General features: G+C 35.2%; 4 protein-coding genes and 2 long non-coding RNA genes across 11 annotated transcripts; 4 read left to right on the top strand and 2 right to left on the bottom strand.

The window, feature by feature from the left end:
- Window positions 1-5: 5 nt before the first annotated feature.
- On the top strand, window positions 6-4,500 carry LOC143427290 (ectonucleoside triphosphate diphosphohydrolase 5-like). 3 transcript variants are annotated; one of them, XM_076901264.1, is made up of 7 exons: window positions 6-132; window positions 1,371-1,501; window positions 2,084-2,492; window positions 3,224-3,397; window positions 3,470-3,898; window positions 4,047-4,223; window positions 4,389-4,500. In XM_076901264.1, the coding sequence occupies exons 1-7, from the start codon at window positions 112-114 to the stop codon at window positions 4,464-4,466; spliced, it is 1,419 nt and encodes a 472-aa protein (XP_076757379.1). In that variant the 5' UTR covers window positions 6-111; the 3' UTR covers window positions 4,467-4,500. The 3 variants fall into 3 exon arrangements, with proteins under 3 accessions (XP_076757379.1, XP_076757380.1, XP_076757381.1); XM_076901265.1 differs by lacking the exons at window positions 6-132; window positions 1,371-1,501 and adding an exon at window positions 2,888-2,931 and having other exon boundaries at window positions 2,352-2,492; XM_076901266.1 differs by lacking the exons at window positions 6-132; window positions 1,371-1,501 and adding an exon at window positions 2,891-2,931 and having other exon boundaries at window positions 2,356-2,492.
- Window positions 4,501-9,598: 5,098 nt separating this feature from the next.
- Window positions 9,599-12,754, top strand: LOC143426855 (uncharacterized). 3 transcript variants are annotated; one of them, XR_013102199.1, is made up of 3 exons: window positions 9,599-9,759; window positions 10,266-10,479; window positions 12,628-12,754. It is a non-coding gene; the product is annotated as an uncharacterized LOC143426855 (long non-coding RNA). The 3 variants fall into 3 exon arrangements; XR_013102197.1 differs by lacking the exon at window positions 12,628-12,754 and adding an exon at window positions 10,599-10,746; XR_013102198.1 differs by lacking the exons at window positions 9,599-9,759; window positions 12,628-12,754 and adding exons at window positions 9,853-10,162; window positions 10,599-10,746 and having other exon boundaries at window positions 10,242-10,479.
- Window positions 12,755-13,559: 805 nt separating this feature from the next.
- Window positions 13,560-15,754, bottom strand: Twdlt (TweedleT). Its single transcript, XM_076901443.1, has 3 exons — window positions 15,644-15,754; window positions 14,007-14,642; window positions 13,560-13,826 (listed from the first exon to the last, which is right to left on the bottom strand). Exons 1-3 carry the CDS (start codon window positions 15,752-15,754, stop codon window positions 13,560-13,562), a joined length of 1,014 nt encoding a protein of 337 aa, XP_076757558.1.
- A 1,649-nt stretch (window positions 15,755-17,403) lies between these two features.
- On the top strand, window positions 17,404-19,714 carry LOC143427379 (uncharacterized). Of its 2 annotated transcripts, XR_013102307.1 has the most exons (3): window positions 17,404-17,530; window positions 17,603-17,915; window positions 19,292-19,714. It is a non-coding gene; the product is annotated as an uncharacterized LOC143427379 (long non-coding RNA). The 2 variants fall into 2 exon arrangements; XR_013102308.1 differs by having other exon boundaries at window positions 17,404-17,845.
- Window positions 19,715-21,015: 1,301 nt separating this feature from the next.
- Tyrrs-m (Tyrosine--tRNA ligase, mitochondrial) lies at window positions 21,016-22,637 on the top strand. The gene is made up of 3 exons (XM_076901442.1): window positions 21,016-21,162; window positions 21,290-22,185; window positions 22,254-22,637. Exons 1-3 carry the CDS (start codon window positions 21,035-21,037, stop codon window positions 22,601-22,603), a joined length of 1,374 nt encoding a protein of 457 aa, XP_076757557.1. The 5' UTR covers window positions 21,016-21,034; the 3' UTR covers window positions 22,604-22,637.
- A 27-nt stretch (window positions 22,638-22,664) lies between these two features.
- On the bottom strand, window positions 22,665-23,719 carry LOC143427378 (60S ribosome subunit biogenesis protein NIP7 homolog). The gene is made up of 4 exons (XM_076901445.1): window positions 23,628-23,719; window positions 23,296-23,521; window positions 23,001-23,141; window positions 22,665-22,936 (listed from the first exon to the last, which is right to left on the bottom strand). The coding sequence occupies exons 1-4, from the start codon at window positions 23,681-23,683 to the stop codon at window positions 22,817-22,819; spliced, it is 543 nt and encodes a 180-aa protein (XP_076757560.1). The 5' UTR covers window positions 23,684-23,719; the 3' UTR covers window positions 22,665-22,816.
- Between the last annotated feature and the right edge of the window lie 276 nt (window positions 23,720-23,995).

The following is a 23,995-nucleotide window of genomic DNA, read 5'->3' as shown; positions in this document are numbered from 1 at the left end:
GAACGTATCGCTAGCGGCCGAATAGTCGCAAAGCGTCTCATTAGTAATAGTTGCAACATTTTTTTCCATTTTTACCGCATTCTTTATTTTATTCGGGACAAAATTTCTGTCATGGACGTCAGACGTAGAAAGGTTGGTTCACAAATTTTCATTCTCGGTCAAATTCGTGCAGGGTATTTAAATTAAGATTCAAACGCAACTTACAAATAATCGTTTTATTCAAATTTAAAAAAAAAAACGAACGTATAACCTAAATAGTTAGGTTATTCGCATCGCATATGGTTTTTGTATAAGTTCAAATGTTGAAGTAGAAATATACCAATATAATGTTGTTCTTCATTTGTTTGACGTACAATGCCGATGATTGTGCCTTAAGTGCTTACGAAATGTGTACGATTAGATGATATAATACTCGTTTATAATCAATAGATTAGTTATGTAAGATTTAAATTAAACTAATCTGAATATTTACACATGTGACGAGCATTTTAAACGTTTATCATTTGTTTAAACTACTAAATTGTAATACCTGTATTTCTTTACGCATTTAACAAATCGTTGATTCATTTTATGATACTTTAATTTATGATAAATTGAAATTGTAAACAATTTTGAAATTTAAACATTCGAAGGGAATTTTACTATATTGGCAATACAATATATTCCTATTTCCGTTGTTTACTTACGACGTTACAGAATTTCGTTTAAAATTAAAGAAATATATTAATTTAAGGAATGGATTAGCATACAAATATAATACAACACATATTATTAACAATATAAATATATTTGAATTAGTTAATAACCTTCGTAGATTTATAGGTAAACTTTTATATTAAAATAATACTTGAATGATAATATATTTAAAATTGTAAGTGGAAACTTTTATAAAAATTGTGCAATTCATTTATGTTTAAATTTAAGTTCTGTATTAAACTGACAGGTATAGTATATCTGTAAGATTTTGAAACTTCCGCGTTTCGTTAGAACATGTGATGCTTTTATTTTCCTTAACAATCTCTCCGAGTTAAGAAACAAAACCTGCTTTCATTGTCTATACCAGATTGCTTGGTATTGCATTTTAGATGCAATATATTCAAGTAAGTCTGAAATTCTTTGAACTTTATTCATCGATTGCACGTTCCATGTGTCAAATCGATAGAAATTTTATTAGATTTGAGGTTAGCTAATCGTTGAAGTTCATTTGCCATTACAAAATGATCTTTTATAGTATTTGAAACAATATTTTTCTTAATCTCTTCGTAGAGCTAGATTAGGTAGTCGTTTTCTAAATGTTGCCATTGAACCTTACATGTTTTTACTGTTGAGGAGTATGGTTTTAATGATACGAATATGTATTGTATTTTTAGTTAAAAGCTGAAAATGAAGATAATCTTAAAGCAGATTCCAAAGTTCGAGTTAAGAAGGGTCATCCAGGAAAACGATACTTCCTTGTTGTTGCTTCATTGGGAATTCTGTTCCTGGGATACATAGCAATAGCGTACGATATGTTTTTCTTACTCTCAATCTATCTGTTTATTTATTAATGTTCATTTATTTGTTAAAGCTAACATACTAATATTTTTTTTTTGTTATGCAGAAACTGGAAATTTTGAGTGACACACAATCTTTAGAAATAAATTAAAAATGACTTACAAAGGATCCACAAAATATTGCTTCATATCTTGATTTTATTCTAGATAACTAATAGATTATCATCTATTCATAGATAATTTATTGATCTATCATCTTCATTTATTAAATCACGATATAAATATGATATCAATTACATAGAGATGTTAGAGTACTAAGTGGTAGCAGATAAAAGTATATGAATTAAAGTATTTGATTTTATTGCTTTATAATTATAATGCGAATGCTTCTATATGGATGGTTACTAATTTTTATATTGCATTTTATGACTTTGCGAATTTCTAAATGACAGATAAACCATCCTTCATACACCATAAATATATTAATTTTTACGGAAATGATTGATTACATAAAATCAATTGGTACCAATATTTTCCATACAAACATTATGGATGGTTATTTCAATAATTTTACTTTTTATTTGTTTCAGGTATGACTTAAAGCCAGTACGGCTTGGAAGCAAGGCGATCGATACATTGGCCTTTTCCTTCAATTTGCAGAAACCATTTTACGTTGTAGTGATAGACGCTGGTTCAACAGGCAGTCGTGCATTGGCATTCAGTTTCCATGAATCGATACTTGGTGGCAATTTAATTTTGGACGATGAACTTTATACAGAAACGAAACCGGGCCTTAGTGCTTATGCAGACAAGCCTAAAGAAGGAGCAAAGTCTCTAACAGTATTATTGGACAAGGTCAAAGATGTTATTCCACGATCAGAATGGCAGCACACACCTCTCAGCATGAGAGCAACTGCTGGTTTAAGACTTCTGCCAAATCACAAAGCTCAAGATATACTTCAAGAGTGTCGGAGAATGTTTGATGAATCAGGTTTTCAAGTATGTAGTCATTATGTTTAAAATTTAGTAAATCCTTGTTATAGATCTACTCATCTACTCTGGATTAAGAATAAATAATTAACTTGCTTTAATTTTTGAATTTTTTAAGGATTTCAGCATGTGATTCGCTTTAATTCCATTATCATTGTTTCCTCTTTCTGAATCTATAGAGCATACATAGCTATAAATTGGCATATTATATAATTCTAATTTGATAAATTACACGTTGAGCAAACAGATGAAATTATTTAATATGTCAATTTAAAATTGCTTTTTGTGTGTACTTAATTCTGAATCACATATTTATTAAGATCCTCATGTCTTCATTATATTATGGTTTCCTTGTTTTAAACATTTATTCATCAGTGATAAAATATTTTTTCTATTCTCTTCAGTAGGATTGCACACATATTTCTTCCTGGAGATGAAACTAGGTGGTGTATGTAATAGATCAGTATATTGCATGAATTTCACATTAAAGGAATAATGTATTTTTCTTTTTGCACAAAGTTTAAAAGTTGCAGAAATATAATATAGCATACACTTTAACATCTTTGTTTAAACAACACTCAGTTATTATGAACAATGATTTCATATTTAAACATTAAATGTATCTAATGTAAAATACTTACAAATCCGATCACATAATGAAGAAATGCTTATTTTGCTACTTAAATTTTTGCTTCAGTCTTTAATTGAGGTTTTTATCATTAATTGTATGTGTATTCTAGATTGCAAAAAATTCGATTTCTATAATGGATGGAACTGATGAAGGTATTTTCTCTTGGTTCACTGTTAATTTTCTTTTGGAACGATTTAACGCGTACAATCCCGGTAACACTGTTGCTGCACTAGATCTTGGTGGAGGTTCAACGCAAGTGACATTTTCGCCTAATGCAGAACAGGTAGAACTTAAACGAGACATCAAAGCTACAATTTTTTGATAGAATAAAAATTTTCTTTTAAAATTTATGCAGGAGAAGAAACTCGACGGACATATATACTCTGTTAATATCTTTAGCCACAACATGAGTGTTTATACACACAGCTACCTGGGTATGGGCCTTATGGCAGCGAGAAAAGAGATATTGACTCACGGAATGAACTTGGATAACGTGAACAAGAAAGATACGATAGAAGTACGATCTGAATGTGTGAATCCAATAGTTTCTAGTGAATGGAGTTACGGAGGCCTTAATTATCTTGTTAAAGGGCCTGTGAATGGGACTCATAAGTTGGTCAAAACGCAAAACTTTGCCGGCGGAGAAGTGGACAAGCCAATCGTTAATTTTTCAGAATGTTTAAAAATTATTGAAAAGTATGTTGGCATGATTAAAAATAAACCTGAAGGTTTAAAAGATCATGAAATTTACGCGTTTTCATATTACTTTGACCGTGCCACGGAGGTAAATTATTAATGCAATAATATAATATTTGGATGCTAGTATGCTAAGAATACATAAAAAAATTTAATATAGATAGACGAAAAACATTTACAAAGTTCTAATACATTTATAAGTAATTTTATAGTTTTATTTTTTATTAATACTTTAGGTTAGTCTAGTCGACCCCTTTTGTGGTGGAGTTATCCAAGTAAGTGCGTTTCTAAAACAAGCAATGGATGCTTGTGATTATCCAAATACAGATCAACCTTTCATTTGTCTTGACTTAACATTTATTTATATTCTACTTCGCGATGGATTTGGTTTGGAACCTACTACAAAACTCTATGTAAGTTTATATAATTTATATTTTAAAAATTAGAGTATATTTAAGGAGAATGTATATTATTATTGTTGTTGTTGATAATATTATCATTATCATCATTATTATTAGGACAATGATATAACGTTTCATGTTAATTAACATATACTTAATATTATTCTTTTTTAACAGCTTTACAAAAAGATCAATGGACACGAGTTAAGTTGGGCCTTGGGCGCCGCCTTCAACATTATTCAAAATGGTCTTTAATATGTACCAAGTATAGGCAAAGGAATTACAAATATTTTTGCACAAATTTTCAGAATTGACCATTTTGAACAAATCATTTGATCTAGTTAGAAAAATATTAATTTATTTAGATATTTTTTATTTTTATCACAATATTTCCAATTGCTCGATTATGCATAACTTAATCTAATGACCTTGTTTGTAATTAATTATATAGTATTTACTATTTGTTCATACATTATATATATCGAGCAATTGCAATATTAAAGAAAATTAGCATGTTAATTTTAAGCAATCAGGGATCCTTAAGGTTTTACGATGTTTTAATGATTCATTAAAAATGAAATGACTTGGCGTCCGTGTAGGATATGTCTATAAATTACTGAAAATTCTGATGAATTTATTTTTTGTGACTTGTAGCAATAACAATTTTGTATATCACAAAATGCGGTATTTGCCCCCTTTAGAAATTTCAGGCACAAATATGAAATTGATTTTTAGCGAATGTTATTATATTAATTGTATATGGATTTTAAATGATATTTTTTGATTCTTTTCTAGTTCAATCTTTTAACTGTACAAAATGGATTACTTTATTTTTTTAAACTGTTTAATACTTTGACTGCTATGCAAGTGTAACATTGCCTGTTCAGAATTTTTGTTGTCACCTAAATACGGATGATACGGCAGTCAAAATATTAAATTAAATTTTATTTTTTTAAAGAAATTTTTATCAGTATTATAATATACTGAGAATACTTAAGCGAAAATTTATCTTCTTTTTTAAATTTAGTCTTTTTCAAATTGTATGAACTTGAGTCATCGGAAAAGATTTGTTCATTCTATTTTTAATACACAATTAAGAAGTTAGGAAAATGAGCAAGCAATTTCTTGGCATAGAAATTTTTATATTTTGTGCAATATCAATGAACAAAACTTCTGCAGTGGTCTGGATATGTTATGCTAAAAAAAGACGGTCATTTTTATTCCGACAGATTTATATGAAAATAGGTTTTAATAACATTGTAATTTTGGATTGTTTATTGAAAGTTTATCTAAATGCATTTATAGAATGATTATTACAAAAATTTTAAATATTTTTACATTGAAATGTGATTAAAATATAAAACAATGTGTCTATTCTTATTATCCCAATTTATTGTTATAGTTATCTGTGTCATCTGTTTAAAATTGGCGCGCACATACAAGAAATAAAGTACAAGCAAAATGACGACGTTTTCAAGAACGTATCGCGACGCTAGAGTATACGCTGAAAGGAAGTGGTTCTTTAAAATTTGGTAAAATTATGAGAAACAAAACTATAATTGGCTAAAAAAACCTACAAAGAGATCTTTATTAACTTCGTATTAATTTCTTTCAGCTAAGATATTTAAAAGTACGAGTACATTTAAGTTATCATTTCATTTGTAAATATCAAGTAGAACGATCCCGGTCAGTAAAAAATGGACTAGTGAGAAATCCGTTACCATTGTTATCGTTTGTTGTCTAAAGTTGAATGTAGAAAAAATATCCTTTTCTCCCCACAAAAAACTGTATTTGAGGCAAGTAATATGCAATATTACTGTACAATTGGATTACAAAATTCAAAACAATGTCAATTTCATTTCAAACATTGTTGCAAAGATATTTTAAATCTTGAATTTAAATTAATTTATAGGTATGCCTACAGTATGATAGAATTTCTTTCTTCGTGTATAATTCCAATTATTTGTAAATTACACTGACACAAGAAATGTTCAATATCAAGTAAGCTAATTTATCTGAAAATTACTATCGACACTTACTAATTGTTACTAGAGGATAAATCTGGATTTGTACAATAATTTGATAAAATGAAACTTAAGATTTATTTATACGAATCATCATAATTGAAACTACTTTGAAATGTTTAAGCATCTTAAGTGCTACACGGTATATCTCAACAGAACAGGTTTGACTCTTTATGTACACATTCATAAATCGTTCTCTTGTCGTACCACGTAACATTTGTCACACGTTGTGTTAAGTGCGATCAGAGATAATTATGCAAATAATATAACTTTAATGAAGTTACGTGTAAGCATTTTCATCCACAAAGTAACAATAACAGGTTCTAACAAATACAATGTTACAGAATATCAGTTCGTTATATAATACATATACAATAACGATAACACATTTAAGGAAACCGATTAGAAGCATTGAACACGAGAGCTTGTCACGAGATAGATGGATGCAAGACGCGTGTAAAAATGAAATGACTATAGTATGCGAGCAGTGAAACAAGGAAGAACCTAATCGAGTGAAAGCTAAGGTCAAAAGGCCAATAAACGTTCCCGGACGAGCCGATAAGCTGCATAATAGCAAAATACCAATTGCGTTTCTCTACTTTCCATTTTCTTATGTTACCTGCAATCTGTTCGAATGATCCGAGACGTCGATTGATTTTAAATTGTAGAATCGATCGGATTGCGTCGTTCATTGGAATCGTGTACGATTTTTTTGAGGTAGTTAGGGGGAATAAATTAGGGTTAATTTCTATTGTAGGAAATTTCAGGAGAGATAGTGGTTAAATGATGGAGAAACTTGTAATTAAATATGTAGAAGATATAATAGCTAATTAAGCCTGTTAGCTGACAAGTAAGTTCATCCAAACAGGCTTGGGTAATTATTGTCCATTGTTTTAAATATTATAGACGCTTGACTTTCGATGAATCGTCCACGATTCCTTAATTTTCAATTTGACACAGTTTCCATGTTTCATAGTTGTTTTGTTGTTACAATTAGCGATAACATCTCGTGTGTGAATTTTGGCCTACACAATAACTAAATTCCGAAGAAAGTATAATATATGAACATGGTTCTTTTTTATTTAATTGTTTCATGTATATAATAGACTATTGGAAAGTATGGTATCTTTATTAAATCGTTTACTAATCAATAGAAGATCGGTAATGATTCAATTAATTATCTAACAACAGATTATGTGATAAAAAATACTTTGAGTAAGTAGGAAATATATAACACAAGTAAAATGAAGGCAGTGTATATAACTGATATAATATAATTAGCAATATTGAATTTTTATTTTTATATATCGATAGTAATTAAGTAACTATAACATTAGAATGATAATGTTTGCTTCTTTTATAGAATACGATTTTTCTAAATATATTGAATCGTTTGATTCGTGCGAGCATAACGCGATCGATCATGTGATGGTCACTCCATGCAGATTAGACGTATATCAAGACGAGGTCACAGAGTGCCTGGTATCTGTTAGAAGCAATCCCTGGTTGTCTAGAAATTTCTTCGCTGGCCTCGACGTCTCGATTTTGCGAAATTTCGAGAGGAAGAAACATGGAAGAAATGAATTACTACGATGTATGGTCCATATTTCAGTGAAACAAAGAAAAACTGGCGAAGGAAATACTAACGAGCGTCTTAGATTTATTATCGGCTTCATAATGAATTGTTTAAACATGGCGAAAAGTCGTTGATTATCTGCACTACTTAGAGAACGTTGCGTGCTTCTGTTAACAGGTTCTTCATGTTTAAGTAACACAATATTTGAATGATAGAATGATATTCAGATGATAAAGAATTTCTGAGCTTTTACTATCAATCATCATCTCTTCTATTGTGCATTCAGTTCTAATCGTTTATCCTCAATTTCAGCTCTTTAGCTACTCGATATCTATAACTGTAAATTGTACTACTTTTCAGTAGTTTCCTGAATCAATAGTAGGTGAGCAATCGGTTATTTTTAGATTAGATTTACGTTTTTAGATTTCAAATCAAGCATACGCACTTTCATAAAGGCGCATAGGTTCCAAGTCACGTGTGAAACGTGTTATTATCCAAATTTCAATTATATCCACTGATCGAGATAATTAAAGTCCAGAATCTAGTGAATAATTCTTTCTCTTACTATGTACTGTCTTGTATATTTGATTAATACCAATACTATTTGCATTAATTCCAATACCGACGATTTTTTTAAATTACTGAAGGATTATCTCTTTCAGGCTCAGCCAGATTTAATCGGACACGTACAAGCAGTCCAATAAATCCACCGATGAAAGGACCCACCAAGCAAAAGGAAAAAAAAGAAGACAGACCAACAACAGAAGTGAGAGGAGTGGAACAGAGATGAAGGATGCTACCGACGCGATCGAGGGGAAAGCGGAATGCGTTAGCGTCGTGAAAGGAAGAAAAAGGAAACGAAAGCGGGCTCTCTCACGTTCTTACGCAGCTGAGAAGATGCTCTCGTAAGAAATCTTACCTGAGAAACCCTGGAAAACTATCGAGAAAGACGAGTACGATGGGGGAGTGGAAGGGGGAGGGGGAGGGCTATAGAGAGGAGCAACGTCTGCCAAGAGGCAACTTTCACATGGCCACCACGTGAATCCCCTTTTCGACTTCCTGCAACAGACCGCGGGATCAAGAGTATCGTTACTATACCGTGAAAAGAGAAGTACGAGAAGCCGGTCAGCTCGAAAGGTCATTCGTCGACCTCCTTTGAAAAAATCGGAACGAATTTCGATCTGGCCTCCTTGTCACCATCTCTCCTCTCTCCTCTTTCTTTTTCTGGCAAATTGGGTTCAATCACCTACGCAAGTGCGACATTCGGATATCTAGTTTATACTCGTTTGAAAATTATACTCGTCTGTATTGCAATTTTACATAATCGAACGAGTATACTAATCCATACCGTAAAATCGAGTAGATTGCACGAAAGTCTGTTTATGCGTCTATCTTTATTACATAAGTAATTTTGTTTTACGTAACAAAGTTTCTTCACCGAATTAGGAAATCAGCAGACGGCTTTATATACCAATATCCCTAACTTATAATAATAATTTTAAGTTATTAAAACTGTTTTTTATCTCTACTGAAATGTTGTGTAATTCAGAGTGGTCTGGTTCTTTAACTTGTTTTCTTATTTGCTTCGTTATTGCCTGCTGTATCGATTGCCACGTACACCTTTCACTGATTATTTTCTACCTTATATTTAGCTGTATTTATGGATATGGTGAATGGTATAGAGTGTCTGATGCAGTCACGATGACTTTTCTCTGTTCTTTTAGTATGAGAGAGAGAGAGAGAGAGAGAGAGAGAGAGAGAGAGAGAGAGAAAGAGAGAGGGAGAGAGAGAGGAGAGTAGAACGTTCTTGGTGTAGGTCCTTTTAGCGATTGTCATGGGTCACTGACGCTGATGACTCGGGAGGAGTTGTAACTTGAGATTTGTGAGATTTCTACAAGCAGGAAGTTATATCTTCAATGGAAAGGAGTTATCACGTGAAAGATTATAGGTACGCGTCATTAATGCAAAATAGCAAAATAGTAAAGCTTTTCGACCTATGTTTCAGATGTTATACAATCTTAGATTTCAGGCGTTATACAAATCTTAGATTTCAACACAAGAACGTGAGCATACAAATTAACTACTACGTTATCTTTGCTTAACAAAATCTTGGATCAAGCAAGCCACTTTTTATTGAAAACACGATAGAGAAATTTCTATCGGCTACTTTCTTTCGTATCCAGTCAAACGGACTTTATAGGCGTTTAATAATGCGTACCCTTTCGTGTTGGAAGATTTATCACCGCACAGGTGCACTTTCTCTTTCACAAAGAGCGTCAAAATCATTAATCACACGTGCCCTTAACTCCTGAGCAAAAGACTGGCTGACATAGCAAACATTTATTTCAAATGTATTATTTTCTGTCGTGTCGTTTAAGCAATATGTTTAGGTGAGAAAGTTTTTGTCCATTAGTTATTTTAGTTATTAAGATATTCATTAATTTTACCTTTCAGGAAAAGAAACGAGAGACGAAAGTATCAAATATGGGGAACGATCATCAAGTATGGAGGGCGGATTAGAAAAAGTTAGTTGCGGAAAAGATCGATCGTCCGTGCAAAAGGAAGGCGTCGATTTCCGCGTCTTCTTCGGGAAAGGCGTCGTGACGCAAGCCGGAGAAACTTTCACTATTCTTAAACAGCCACTAATCAAGATGAAGACGACTACCAGGTAAAGTACCCCTCTCTTCTCCCCGCCTCTCACTGTCACTGTGAAGCCGTTCTCCAAGAACGTCCCCGAGGTCGAGCCTCCTTGGCGAACCTTCGTCGCTTTGCTTTCGTAAAAATTAGTCGCTGCTGGTGGTCGGAGAGTTCATCGACTGATACATAAAGCGTTTACACTTGGAAAACGATCACGTTCCACGTACATATTGCTATGAGAGTCATTAGGAGGTGTAGACCCAAATCAGTCCTTGAAAGTACTGGTACTATTACAGGGTGTGTTGTTCAGAGGGTTAGAAAAGGTATTGCGTGATTTTTTTTTTTATTATTAATTCAAGACATGATTTTCTATATCAGTCGAATGATGAATGTATTTTTCTATGATCCATTCTTCTCTGATCAAACAAACCGTAAAGAATAACGAATTAAACTTTTGACCATTAACGTATCAAGCAAGACGTTTTTAGTCTTCGTTCGAAATGTAATCTTGAAAGACGACAGAAGAATAGTACGCATAAGTTTGAATGTGGTTGATACGAATCTTTTGTCGACGCGCGTACGTGACGCAACGGTGACGAGCGTTCATGCGAACGGACCGCGCGCGTTGGTGGACCACGCTACGATTTCCCACACGGGGTGGCGTGGGCCCAACGCTCCTGCCAGCTTGTATAACATTTTAGACCAGGATTCGTTGCATAATGCGCCGTTTGCACGTTTTATCTCATCACGCGCTGAATTAAGCGATACGAAACCGCGTGGCAGAGTTGGTTTCACTCTACTCACGCGTGGATGTCATACTGAAGTTGTATGGAAATTATTTACCGTCTGATTAACGTAATCCTATGTTTCCTTTAACAAACATACTTTCGAAACGACTAGGGTGGTTAGAGCGTGGATTCCGTTTGGCATTTGACTTCGCGGGAAGTGCGAATTAAAAGTCCTTAACGTGCTTTCTGTTTGCGTTCGATTTGTAGGAGCCGTTTTGCTCGAGAGAAATCTTCTCATTTAATATCCTTTCATTTCCAAAGTAACACTTGCGTATCGAAACGATCGAATGTCTGCTCTGTAAATGTTCCACCGCTCGTGTTATTTGGTTCAAAGTTCTCAATGTTTTGCAATCAACGTTTCTGTTGCACGAGGTCACTTCGTCTTGCAATATTTTAATGACTCTGCGTCAATTTAGAGTTTCGTTATACGTGCTCCCGCGAATGCAGAGAAATTAAAGTGAAACTTGGCCTCGTGCAGCTGAATTTCCCATTGCATTATTTTTACCTTGAGATTATTACCATAATGATGACTACTCTGAACATTACGGGACACCTAATGTACATATAGAAGTTTAATGAATATTAGAATGACTTTTACTTGTTCAATGATAGAAGTAGAAACGATCTCTCATATTGTCAATACCAGTTGTGTTACTTTCTAAAAATATTTAACATAAAATTGATAATTTTTTAACTTTCTATATACGTAAACTATGATATGTTTCACTTTAAAATTGGTGCTTTTTTAGTCATTGTTATTTATATACTATGCAGTGTAAAAATGCAGTTTTACGTAGCCTTAGTATTACCTCAAAATTACGATTACTGTCGTCATTGTCATCGGATAAACACAGGTCACTGGTGCAATTGTGGCTATCGATCGTTATCTGGATTGTTACCTCAACCATTGCGTGAACGTAGTTATAAGTATTATGTTATGATCCTCGTTGCGAGATCATGTTCTTCAACAAGCTACTGAACGAGCATTGAACACTGGATAATAACAATTATAACAGTTCTAGCGCACAAGCTCTTTACCATTTATCAAGTTGTTTAATCTACGAATTACAAACAATGAAAATACGTATGGAATTCATTTTTTCTGAAGTTATTTTTATACTGTTACTTTCGACTACGAGTCAAAAGATTAGGTTTGGAATTAAGTAAGTCATTCCGTTTTTAGGTTGTTCAGATCATTTGGTTAAACCATAAAAGTAGTAGATATGATCTAATCCGCGTCGTTTTGGTTTTACGACGATTTTACATTTGTGTTACTTTTGCTAGAAAGTTTATTTCGGCGGAGAGGATGACGATTTTTATTTTTCGAGGAAGCATGCTTGTTCTCGAAGGACGATTTCACAGACAACTTTCTCTCTGGCCCTCTTAAACAGGTGAAAAGGAGCACAAATAGTAGAAACTGAAAGTTCGCGATGCTCCGGCCCATGTAGGGAATTACGGTGGGAGGATCGATCAGGCTTAACTTTACATTTCCATAATTTGCACGAACCAACAGTATCTGTAAGTATCTACATATTTGGAAATTCAATATACGTTTCTATAATTTTGATATATCCCAAACGTGATCATTGTTCTCATCTGTTAACATTACTTTTAGCAACACCAATGAAAGAAAAGCAAAAGTATACTGCTACAACACTTATAACAAGTCTCAGAAAAGAATGCCCAAATCTCTTTGATTCAAACTGCTAATCCAAGACTCCAATAGAGAACTCAACGTAAATCTAATTAACGCAAGAGCTAAAGGGTTTTAAAGATTAGGTAAAATAACACATCATTATTTTATGTAAAAATACATAAAAAAGCTTTATTTCGCCACCGTTTTCTTGCAAAAAGTAACGTATAAAAAACATTAATCCTAATCGTCGTCGTCGTCGTCGTCTTGGTTATCGTGTTCCTAACGTTCATTAGAATCACCATCATCATCATCATCGTTATGATCGTCGTCCTTATAATCATCGTTATCATCATCGTTATCATCATCATGATCGTGGTCATCATCGTGGTCGTCACGGTCATCCTTATGATCGTGGTTGTTCGTTTACTAATCTTGCTAATCGTGTAACACCGAATCGCGAGCAGGAGCCTCGTGTTACCATCGATTGTACGCTCGATCGTTCTGTTCCTGCTCGTCACCGCGGTCGTCCACGTGGGATCACAGTGTGTTGCGTCCAATAGGATCGCCGTTGAGCCGTGGCTGAAGCCGTGGCCGAAGCCGTGAATGCGTGCGTGTCGCGGGGCGTAGAAATGGGTTCGATTGCGGGTGGAGGAGGAGCTGCGGGGGTTCAACGGGCGTTTCGAGTGACTAGTAAGGGCCTGAAGCGCCGGGCGCCCCATAGGACGTGCTGGGCCCGCTTGGCCCGCTTCCGCCGTGGCCGTCCAGCCCTGTGCCGATTCCTCCGCCGATTCCACCGCCGCCGCCGATTCCACCGCCGATTCCACCGCCGACTCCACCGCCGATTCCACCGCCGACTCCACCGCCGATTCCACCGCCGATTCCACCGCCGATACCACCGCCGATTCCGCCGCCGATTCCACCGCCACCGCCGCCACCACCAGAGGTAACTTCCTTCTGTAATTGAATTAGCGTTTGCTATCGTTAGTATAGGTTTGGCAAACGTTAGCCTTTGGAGAAAATAATTGACGCACAGCCTCATTCATAGAGACATGTGACATAAAGAAATCTGTATCACACGCTATGTAATTGTCTACAAGAAGACTACTCCATGTAAAAGGACAAAGCATCTCTTACCTGGGTCTTGTATTTGATGAAGTAAACTTCCGGTTTGCTTGGTTGAGTGGGTGCAATGGTGGGCAGAGTGATCTCTGGCGCCTCTTCCGGTTTCTTCACCAACACGTAGATCAACGTCTTCTGTTCATCTTGTTGAGGAAGAGCAGGGATGACAGGAGCAGTTGGAGTAGGCGGAGTAGGTGCCTTGATGAAGATGATCTTGTAATGTTTCTGGGCCGGTGCCGGTGGCGCGATTGGCCTGATGGGCCTGTCTTCCGGCGCCTCAGGTGGCGGCACGTGCACGTAGATGTGCTTCTGGATCAGGGAGCCACCGCCAAATCCGGCGCCACCACCGAAACCACCGCCGCCGCCACCGCCGGCTCCGCCACCGAATCCACCACCTCCGCCGGCGCCACCACCGAAACCACCGCCGAAACCACCGCCAAATCCACCGCCTAATCCACCACCTAATCCACCGCCTAATCCACCGCCTAATCCACCGCCAAGTCCACCGCCGTGTCCACCGCCTAATCCTCCGCCAAGTCCACCACCAAGTCCGGTGGTTCCGCCTCCGGGAGCTCCGTAACTGGAGCTAGGTTGCGAATAGGAGTAACCTGCTTCTGGCCGCGCCATCGCCGAAGCGGCGAGCACCACGATCTGGAAAATTAAGATCAATCGATTAAGTTATGCAACGTTGATCTGGGATCAAATCTGGAACTTTACAGGAGCAGCGTGAAGGAGTTGGAAGTTAATGGGTAACAGGCATAAGAAGATAAAATAATGGTCGAATACAAGAATAAAGGAAAGGGTCAAAAGTATATGTAAAAGATGGAATAAGTTTCGTGAAAAGTGAGCAAGGTAACAAAAGATTCAGTGGAATATGGAGTACAGGAAATGAGATTACATGGGATTGGAAAGTTTTTCTTATATTGTCAGTAATCATGCATCTTGATACGATCATCGAATGCAATTATATTGAGCACAATTGCATCTGTGCTGCCTTTTGGGTCGACATCATTCCCACTCTTCTCTACTTTCTCCCATACCCTCTCCCTTTCTATAGCTCTCCACGAATTCTCATTTTCCTTTCCTCTCTCTTTCTCTTTCCTCTCTTCGGATCTCGCATAGCTATACTACTTTCACGCGGAGACAATTACTTGCCACTTTTTGCGATCAACTTATTTTGATCCTCTTATTATTTTTATTTGCCCAGTGAGAATCGTATCTATTACCGAGTCTATGATTCTACTGATTTTTGAGTGGACAAGTATCTTAATTTCCATTCAAGTTTATCAAGTTATAGTAACGTTAAATTTTTCTAAACTGTTGCAGGTCTCACGTTCTCAACAAAAGTTCCATCCACGTGTTACCGATTGTCAAGGTAATCTACATCCCTGCTACACGTTATCAGTCTTATCACCCAATTCTACTACTCCATCCAAAATCCTTTTGCTTGAAGTAACACTTTGCACCCTCCAAACCACTACAAAAAACTCAAGGGCAAGAAAAACGAGCAAGTGAGATCAAGAGAAAAGAAGAAATCCGATATGAACGGACCAGAATTGAAAGAAAAATCCGCGAAGAGAGCATAATCGGCGGGCAGGAGGAGGATATCGATGAAAGGGAGTCAGCGTGTAGACGAAAGAAGTACCACTCACCATGAATGCCCTCATGGTTGCTGCTGTTCCTTGGATTTGAGGACTGATGCTCCACAGATGCCACGGTGCCCCTTTTATACCAGCCCTGGCCCCACTCGCATCTCGACCCATCACCTATGCTGATGAGACCCAAGCCTGGCGAATCTCTTTCCCTCTCTATCCCTCTTTCTTTCCACGCCACTGTCACCGATCTCGTTGCAGCTTTTTTCCCTCCGACACACCGCGAACTTGACTCTTCCAATCCTCGTGAACCCTTTCCTGTCGAACTTCGATTCGTCCCTGAACTTTGGCTCCCTTAGGCTTGCTCAAGCTGATCATCGGACACCGTCATGGTGGGCGATGGGTTTTTTCGGCTGTACAAGAGGTACGCACTTTCTAAATCCATCTAATGCACGCTTGTGTGTGATTGCTTGTTGGCGCTCTTTGACTGTAAGACATACCAATTTGCGTTTTACGTAATGCAGGTGCGATAGTATTCTTTTCTTTTTCGTTTCTAGACTGTTGCAGGGCTTCTGAGAATATCTATTTTACAAAGAATTTCGTAGGACTGTTTTAAGGTATTGTTTAGCGGTAGGATAGTGCGAGTATTGAGTACTTCGAAGATTGTTCATTTCGAACTATTAAGTATCGTAACATGTACCAACTTTGAAATCGTAGTGAAAGTATTAGGGATGTTAGAAGCAAAATTCCTTGTCCATAGTTGATTATTATATTGTATCTGTATGAATTCGTAACATCGTCTAAACTGAATTTCATTAAAACATTGTTTGAAATTTCATTGAGCAAAGAGAAAACGATGACCATTAAACGGTGTACTACGTTTGACTATAAATCACATGAGCTTGGTTAAACGTACTTTCATCTAAATGAACATCCAGGAAGTATCTTCCTTTGAGACAACGATTTTCTAAACTTTTACGTAAAAGTAACAATTACGTCTACATAAATGTTTCATTCGATTATACATTCCAGTTAATTAAGATATACTTTTTAATTTGAAAATTTTCCATTTTTTTCTTACAGATTTGAAGATGAATAAATGAAATCGTTTGCGTGATGTCATTAAGCATTTGAAGAGAAAACATTGCAGGAAAAATGAAAGTGTCAAAAGACAGAAACTACAATTAATGATAACCCATCTGTCGATTGAATATCGAGGGAAATCATTCTTTAAGAAATTGATCCATTTAAATGATCGAACAGAAATACACGCGAGTATCGAGATCCGAGAATGTGATAATCAACCTCCGAGATAAGGCAAAAAGCAGCCGCGAAAGAAAAAAAAAGAAAGTACCGTGTTTGCGTACTCGTGGAAAAAAAATGATGTGGGTCAAATTTTCGAGGTTCCCTTTCTCCGTTCTCGAGGACGGGGCTTCCACGCAGGAAGTGGAAGACTTTCAGTTTCGTAATGTGGAGATGCGCGCGATACCCTTCTTCTGCGAATCGATGTGATCGATGTAGCGTCATCGCTTTTTGCATTTTACTTATCACCGAGCGAAATCATTGCGGTGTTCATTACAATTCAAGATTCAACGACCTATTTCGGGCGACAGTAAAAACGTTGAACGCAGTGTATTTCTCGTTTTTTTTGGAAGTGTTGAAATTCATTTACTCATAGATTCTTATCTGGTGTATCTGATTTTATTTAATCCAGTAACGTTATTTATTTACAGTAAAGAATTGTATAATTTACAGAGCGGTGGATTAAACCTTGTACAACATCGCCGAGAATTTGTGCAGCGTATAATAACGTCAAACAACTTAAAAAATCATCAGAAAACGCCACACAATCTGACACAATGTCAGATGTAGTTTGATAGCACTAAAGGATCAGAAACAATGTGAAAACGTCGTTGGATAGCTCTAGATATCCTGAAACAGCATGAAGTAACACCAATTACCCCAAATATCCTTAAATATTGTCACATGTCGTCATATTCCCCGTGAAATTCGCATGAGAACCGCTGGCGATGAGGAATCACAGGGAAAGAGTGGACGATTTAATCGCCCCTCTAGGATGGAACATCGCGAACAGACACCACGAGGAGTAACAACGACCGAGCACGTAACTCAGCCGCGTAAGTCTGGTGAATGGAAAAAGAAGAAGCCAGCTGCGTCTATGTATGCACCTTCTTGGCTGGTATACGTGTGGATCAGTCAACGCCGGACATCCCACTAGGAGAACCGCTCGGAGGTAGAAAGGTTCGCGGATTCTTTCGGCCGATCGAAATGCGGAACGGCCATGGGAACATGGAGTAGAATCCCGAAGCGGGTAAAAAGCGACAGTGCATTAGAAAGGGAAGTTTCAGCAAATCGAAATTCTAACGAGTGTCGCGCGATGCGTGCATCATTACTGCTCTGCCGATCTATATATTTTTTATCGTTTCTCATTCCTTAAGATAAGTCGTTCGAGCGGACTTTGGTGTGCTTCATTCGTATGGTCCACGATCTGTTATTGCTTTAAGAAATGGCAACTTTGGCGTTTAGAAATTTATGAAACTCCTGTTCTAAGCGGTGTGATTCATACGTAGGTATTTGTTAATGGATGCTCTAACTTGGAATTCTGATTTTTGCAAATTAGTGTTTCAAATTGCACGGCTTACAGTTTTTCTCTTATGCCGTGTAGCAAAGTATTTTTTAATACTTCTCCATCCGGCCATTTAACTGCTTAAGCACCGTAACTAAATGCAAACCGTTGCAATACATATTCTTCATTCCATTAATTAATCTTGTTCAAGCATTTCTTACCATAACTTATAATTTACGACCGAACGTTACGTAAAGATAAGGCACCATGAAACAATAAATTATATGAAAAAGCTGCAACAAGGAGTGTTAAGAACAATGAAGCTTGAACGCTTGGTGATTAAATTTAAGAGTGAAATTTTGTCGAAGATCAGTCACGGAAAAGTGTAACTGTGATGAATGCATGTGAAACGGTCATGGGAACATGGTGTTGAATCTTAAAGACAATAAAAAGCGACAGTGCGTTAGAAAGGGAGTTTTCAGCAAATTGAAATTCAAACGCCTCATGCCACATTGAATCTATTTCCTTGTCACCATCTGTTTTTGCTCTCTTTTGCCCTCTTTTTATAATAATCCACGTTGAAACAGTCTCAAAATACTTCTACGTATAATATCATGTACTCGCATAATCTCTTCCGTTCTTTCTATTTCCTAAAACGAAACTGACACAAGATTTCACCTTTGTATGTACGTACGTGACTTCGTTCGTGTCCGCAATTGCAATTGCATTCATTATGTTCACGGTGTACACGGAGATTTATTTGACCGTGATTCCGTTCAGTTTATCTTCAACACACGTACTTACGACTAAACTGCGATATTTCATGTACTCAGCAACATAATTTATTAACGGACACGTACCACGCATTAAACATAAAAAATTTAACATGTTAAACGCAAAGAAGATAAATTTATACCAAAGTATATAGTATAAACTCAATCAGAAAACGAGATCTGGAAATTTCTTTGTACGGCCACCTTTAAAACTATTGTCAAATTTAAATCTTCGGAAGACCTGTGACATAATGAAATTTCAAATGAGCGTGATTCAGAGATGAGCGTAATTGTAACGATGTCGAGACTTGATAGAACAGAAGTGGTATTTTTTTTTTTTTTTATCAGATCTTTGTGAAATAAAGTCATGGGAAGAATCTTGTAGCGTCGACCGCCTTACAAAAGAGAGACATAGCAAATGCGTTGGAAAGGAATTGAAATTGTCTTTTATGGAAAGGATTCCAGGAAAAGTCCGGGGAAATGATGCTGTTTTTCTGGCCATCAGGAGTGATTACGATTGAAACTGAAGGTGTTTGAAGTGATTGATGAAGTTTGGAATTGTTTCATTGGAGAAGTGTTTGTATAGTGTGGCAGAAAAGGAAGAAGCTTGAAAAAAAAGCTATTTCCAGTTTGTTTCGAACCTAGAAACTGTTGCTCAACAGTTTTGAAACGACAATTACGAAGCAATCTGGAAACTGTTTCGAAATACGTTCGAAATGATATTTCGTATTCGGATATAAAATTTAAGTGAATGTAAAAGGAAATTTCAATGAGGATGTGTCCGCTGAATCTTATAATGAAAATTTACATACTGCCAAAACAATTTAATAAAGTTGCACAATTAACGAAGAAAGTTTATAAAAAAAATAGAACTCTGAAATGAGAAAAACATAAGAAATATTGCGGCTGGAAAAGAAATAATTGTATCGATTAAATTCAACAAACTATGACATCAGACTAAGGAACTATCAATGCTGTAACGTGTCTAGATTCCATTACAAATAGTTGTCCATTTATTAAACTGTAAACAAGCAGAAGTCTTCCACCACTCAACCATGCATACATACTACCACTTCTTCATAATCCAATACCTTTCGTTGGCCTCTAATAAAAATCCTGATCCCCATGCGTGAAAATGAATGTGAACGCTATATATTCCAATGAAAGGTAATCGAGAAACTGAAGTTTCTCGAGCTGGAATAGTCACGCAATCGTTACATCAGCCAAGGCAATCAGTGAGGATCTATTTGTCCTTTAATGGTTCGTACAATCGGCGTTTTCTCCGGTTGTAAAGAAGCTACTTGTTATCCTTCAAAAGAAGAACGCGATTTCTACACCAGTTCTTACATATTTCTACCCTATAAACGCCGTTTAATTGATAAATGTAAGATTTTCATGTTCCTGCAACATAGTTCAGATTCGTGGAATCGATTTGGCCGGTATTTTGATTGATATAGTGGCATAAAAACTGAGGAACATAAGAAAACTTATTGCGAATGATTGAGATAATTGGAGTTAATAATATGGTAAATAGAGCATGATATTTCTAAAACATAATAAATGTTGTATTGTGTGATCATGATTAGATGTGCATATGTGTGATACATACATACATTATGTATTTTTTAATAGGAAAAAATTAATTAAACATTACAAATGCGTTGCCATCTAGCATGAAAATAGTTTTTTCTAATATTTGAGGGCTACTGAAGAAATGGTAGTATCCTGTATTAACGACGTTCATCTCAAATGACAAAGAAGGAAACTTCTAGCGCTTTTATAGTTCTTGTACTATAGTTTATAGACCGGTCTTTTTAAAACGATAGCACACCAAGGCTTATGTGTTAGATTTAAGTTATTTGGGGTCGATTTTATTTACTTAAAAATTGAATGTAAATTGCAGGAGGTAGTACAACAAAATCTGTAATTTTTTTACACAATCGGTATTTCAGAATGTGTATCAGAGGTTATGCTTGCCGGTACATACTCGATTAAATAAATATAAACGAGACAAACGAATGGTTAAGTATAGGTGACTGATATTATTATTGAAATTGAGAACTAAATAAGTTTACTGATAATTAATAAAAAATGAACAACTTATTGAGGTTACGTTCATTCGTCAAGTACTTTAATAGCCGTCAATTACACTCTGCGAAATACGTATTAGATGTCGAGAACAGGCAACTGTATGAAGATATTTTTCCTGTTATTTGCGTGTAAGTGTTATTGTATGAAAACTTATGTATCATGTACATATTGCATGAAGATTATTATTATTTTACTGCGCTATATTCACTTCTAATGTTATAATGTTTTTGTATAAGAAAATAGTTTAATTTTTAGAGACGATATAAAAAAGCTATGGAAGAATCCGCCGCAATGTGTATATGCAGGATTCGACCCAACAGCAGAAAGTTTACATATAGGAAATTTACTAATTCTTATAAATCTTTTACACTGGCAACGTTGTGGCCACCAAGTAATTATTCTACTGGGAGGTGCAACAGGCTTAATCGGTGACCCCAGTTATAGAAAATCAGAACGAACAGAAATAGAACATGTTATACTAAAAGAAAACTTGGAATCTATAAAAAACGATATTAAAAGAATCATTAGAAATCATACAGAATTCTTCTACAAGTACCATAGTCAATTAATTCCTATACAAATACTAAATAATTTAGAGTGGTACAAAGACACAAATCTCCTTTCCTTTATTAAAGAAATTGGAAAGTATTTTAGAATAGGTACAATGCTTGGTCGTGCATCTGTAAAGGCTCGATTGGAATCTGATAGTGGTATGAGCTTCACAGAATTTACTTATCCAATTTTCCAAGGCTATGATTGGCTTCATCTACATCGTAAATATAACTGTAAATTTCAAATCGGAGGCCAAGATCAAATGGGAAATATAGTATCTGGCTATGATTTAGTTACTAGGTATACCAAAGATCAAGTTTATGGATTAACATTACCGCTAATTACCGCAGAGGGTGGAAAGAAATTTGGAAAATCTACTGGCAATGCAGTTTGGCTCTCACCTGCAAAGTCTTCTAGCTTTCAATTGTACCAGTATTTTATTAGAACAGAGGATGTTGATGTAGAAAAATTTCTTCACTTCTTTACATTTTTACCTGTGCATGAAATTAAAAAGATTGTAGAACAGCATTTTGCGAGGCCTGAATTAAGAAGTGCTCAGAAAATTCTAGCCGAGAAAGTTACATTACTAGTTCATGGGGGTAAGAGAATACTTTTTGATAACAAAAGTGTAAGTTATCAATAAAACGAAAAATCTGTTTCATTGCAGAAGAGGGACTAGTAGCAGCAAAAAGAGCATCAGCTGTACTCTATGACAAGTCTATCGATAGTTTAGCAAGAATGAATGTGAATGACCTAATACAGATATTAGACGGTGCCACTGTAGTAGAGCTTCTAGCTGAACCAGGTATTAATGTTTATGAATTAGCTAAAAGAGCAAATTGTTTTAAGACAGACCATGACGCAAGAAGAATTATTGAAGCTGGTGGTTTTTATATTAATTATCAAAAAATTACAAATATGGAAGAAGTTATTGTCCCTGGTATACATATATTGAGTAATAATGTGTCGTTACTTAGAGTTGGGAAAAAGAATTATCACGTTGTACGATGGTTGTAAAATAAAAAAGGTACTAAGTTTTTATTGAAAGTTATTTGAACTTATAATAAAATTTACTACATTTAGTTAGGAAATCTTCTATTGGCTTTTTAAATACAAACAATAATTATAACTCTTCTAAACATAATATATATAATATATAATTCTTAATTGTAGCATCACTTATTTAACAGTTTAAAAATTAAATATAAAAAATATTTTTATACATTATTATTATATTAAAGAGTCTTCGGATCGAATGTATTCTCCTATGTCAGCTTGATGAAAGCATATTGTTGCCATTGGATCTGCATATTTGCAATCCATTGTACTCTTGGCTGTGACACCAAAACCCTAAAACAGTATCAAAAATTAGTTTCTAGCAAACAGTAATGAACAGTAAAACTTTTTCATTTACCAGTGGAATATCATTTGTAGAAAAAATAACTACTCCTTGATATTGAGGTGTATTTTCTGTAATTCTACTTAAACCAGACTTCGAAATATGATGTCCATATAAAAATTGTTGCTCAGCTGATGGTTTTACCCAGATTTTATGCTGAAAGGAAATATTAAGGTGACTTCATACATATTTCAAAAGTTCAGGCTTAAATTATACAAAATTTTATGTTATCATTAGCATTCAATGGTTGTATTCAATATAGTAAAATTTAATTACTTTGAGAAAGTATACAGAAAAACATTATAATTACTTGTGCATAAGGAGCCAGATGATACAATGCAGTGATGTGCAATTTGAATTTTCCTGACTTTGTAAATTTTCCAAAGCATGTCCCAACGCTGGCTAATCTATCTGGATTCACCATACTTGCTAATGATAAAATCTTCTCTGAAACATAGTATACTCTGCCTTTCTTTTCTCGGAAACAGTAAACACCATCTGGTCTGTCAATTAATAGTTTTACATTGGTTCCGATACTAAAACGTAAAGTACAAAGTTATTGATTGTAATATTTATATGAATAGTATATGCAAATTATTTCATTTTAATTTCAATGTAAATTGAATATCATATGACACGTACTATTTTGTTAGTTTCTCTAGGACAAGTTTCGTTTTTTCTTCGGTTAAACGTTTCATTTTTTGTTTACTATTTAGTTCTACAATCTTTTTTATACATGAAGATAAATTCCATAAAGTGTTAAGTCTATTTGATATATACTAGCAAGTAATTTTATTTTGATTATTTTATATATTAATTCTAATTACATCCCAGTCACATTTTCACTTTGTATATAGTTAACTTGAGAAAGAGGTTAAAGATATAAACATGTGTTTTTCCCGTAGTACCCGATATTAATTAAGTTCTAAGAGAAGAAACTCGTATGTGTAAGTTTGTATTTAATAGATACATTTTCTTATTGCGTGAAATGTGAAAAAGTTTATCAAAGC

The sequence above is a fragment of the Xylocopa sonorina genome, chromosome 9 (assembly GCF_050948175.1).
Source record: "Xylocopa sonorina isolate GNS202 chromosome 9, iyXylSono1_principal, whole genome shotgun sequence".
Lineage (NCBI taxonomy): Eukaryota > Metazoa > Arthropoda > Insecta > Hymenoptera > Apidae > Xylocopa > Xylocopa sonorina.
The sequence above is the reverse complement of the archived record's forward strand: the minus strand, read 5'-3'. Positions and strand labels throughout refer to the sequence as shown.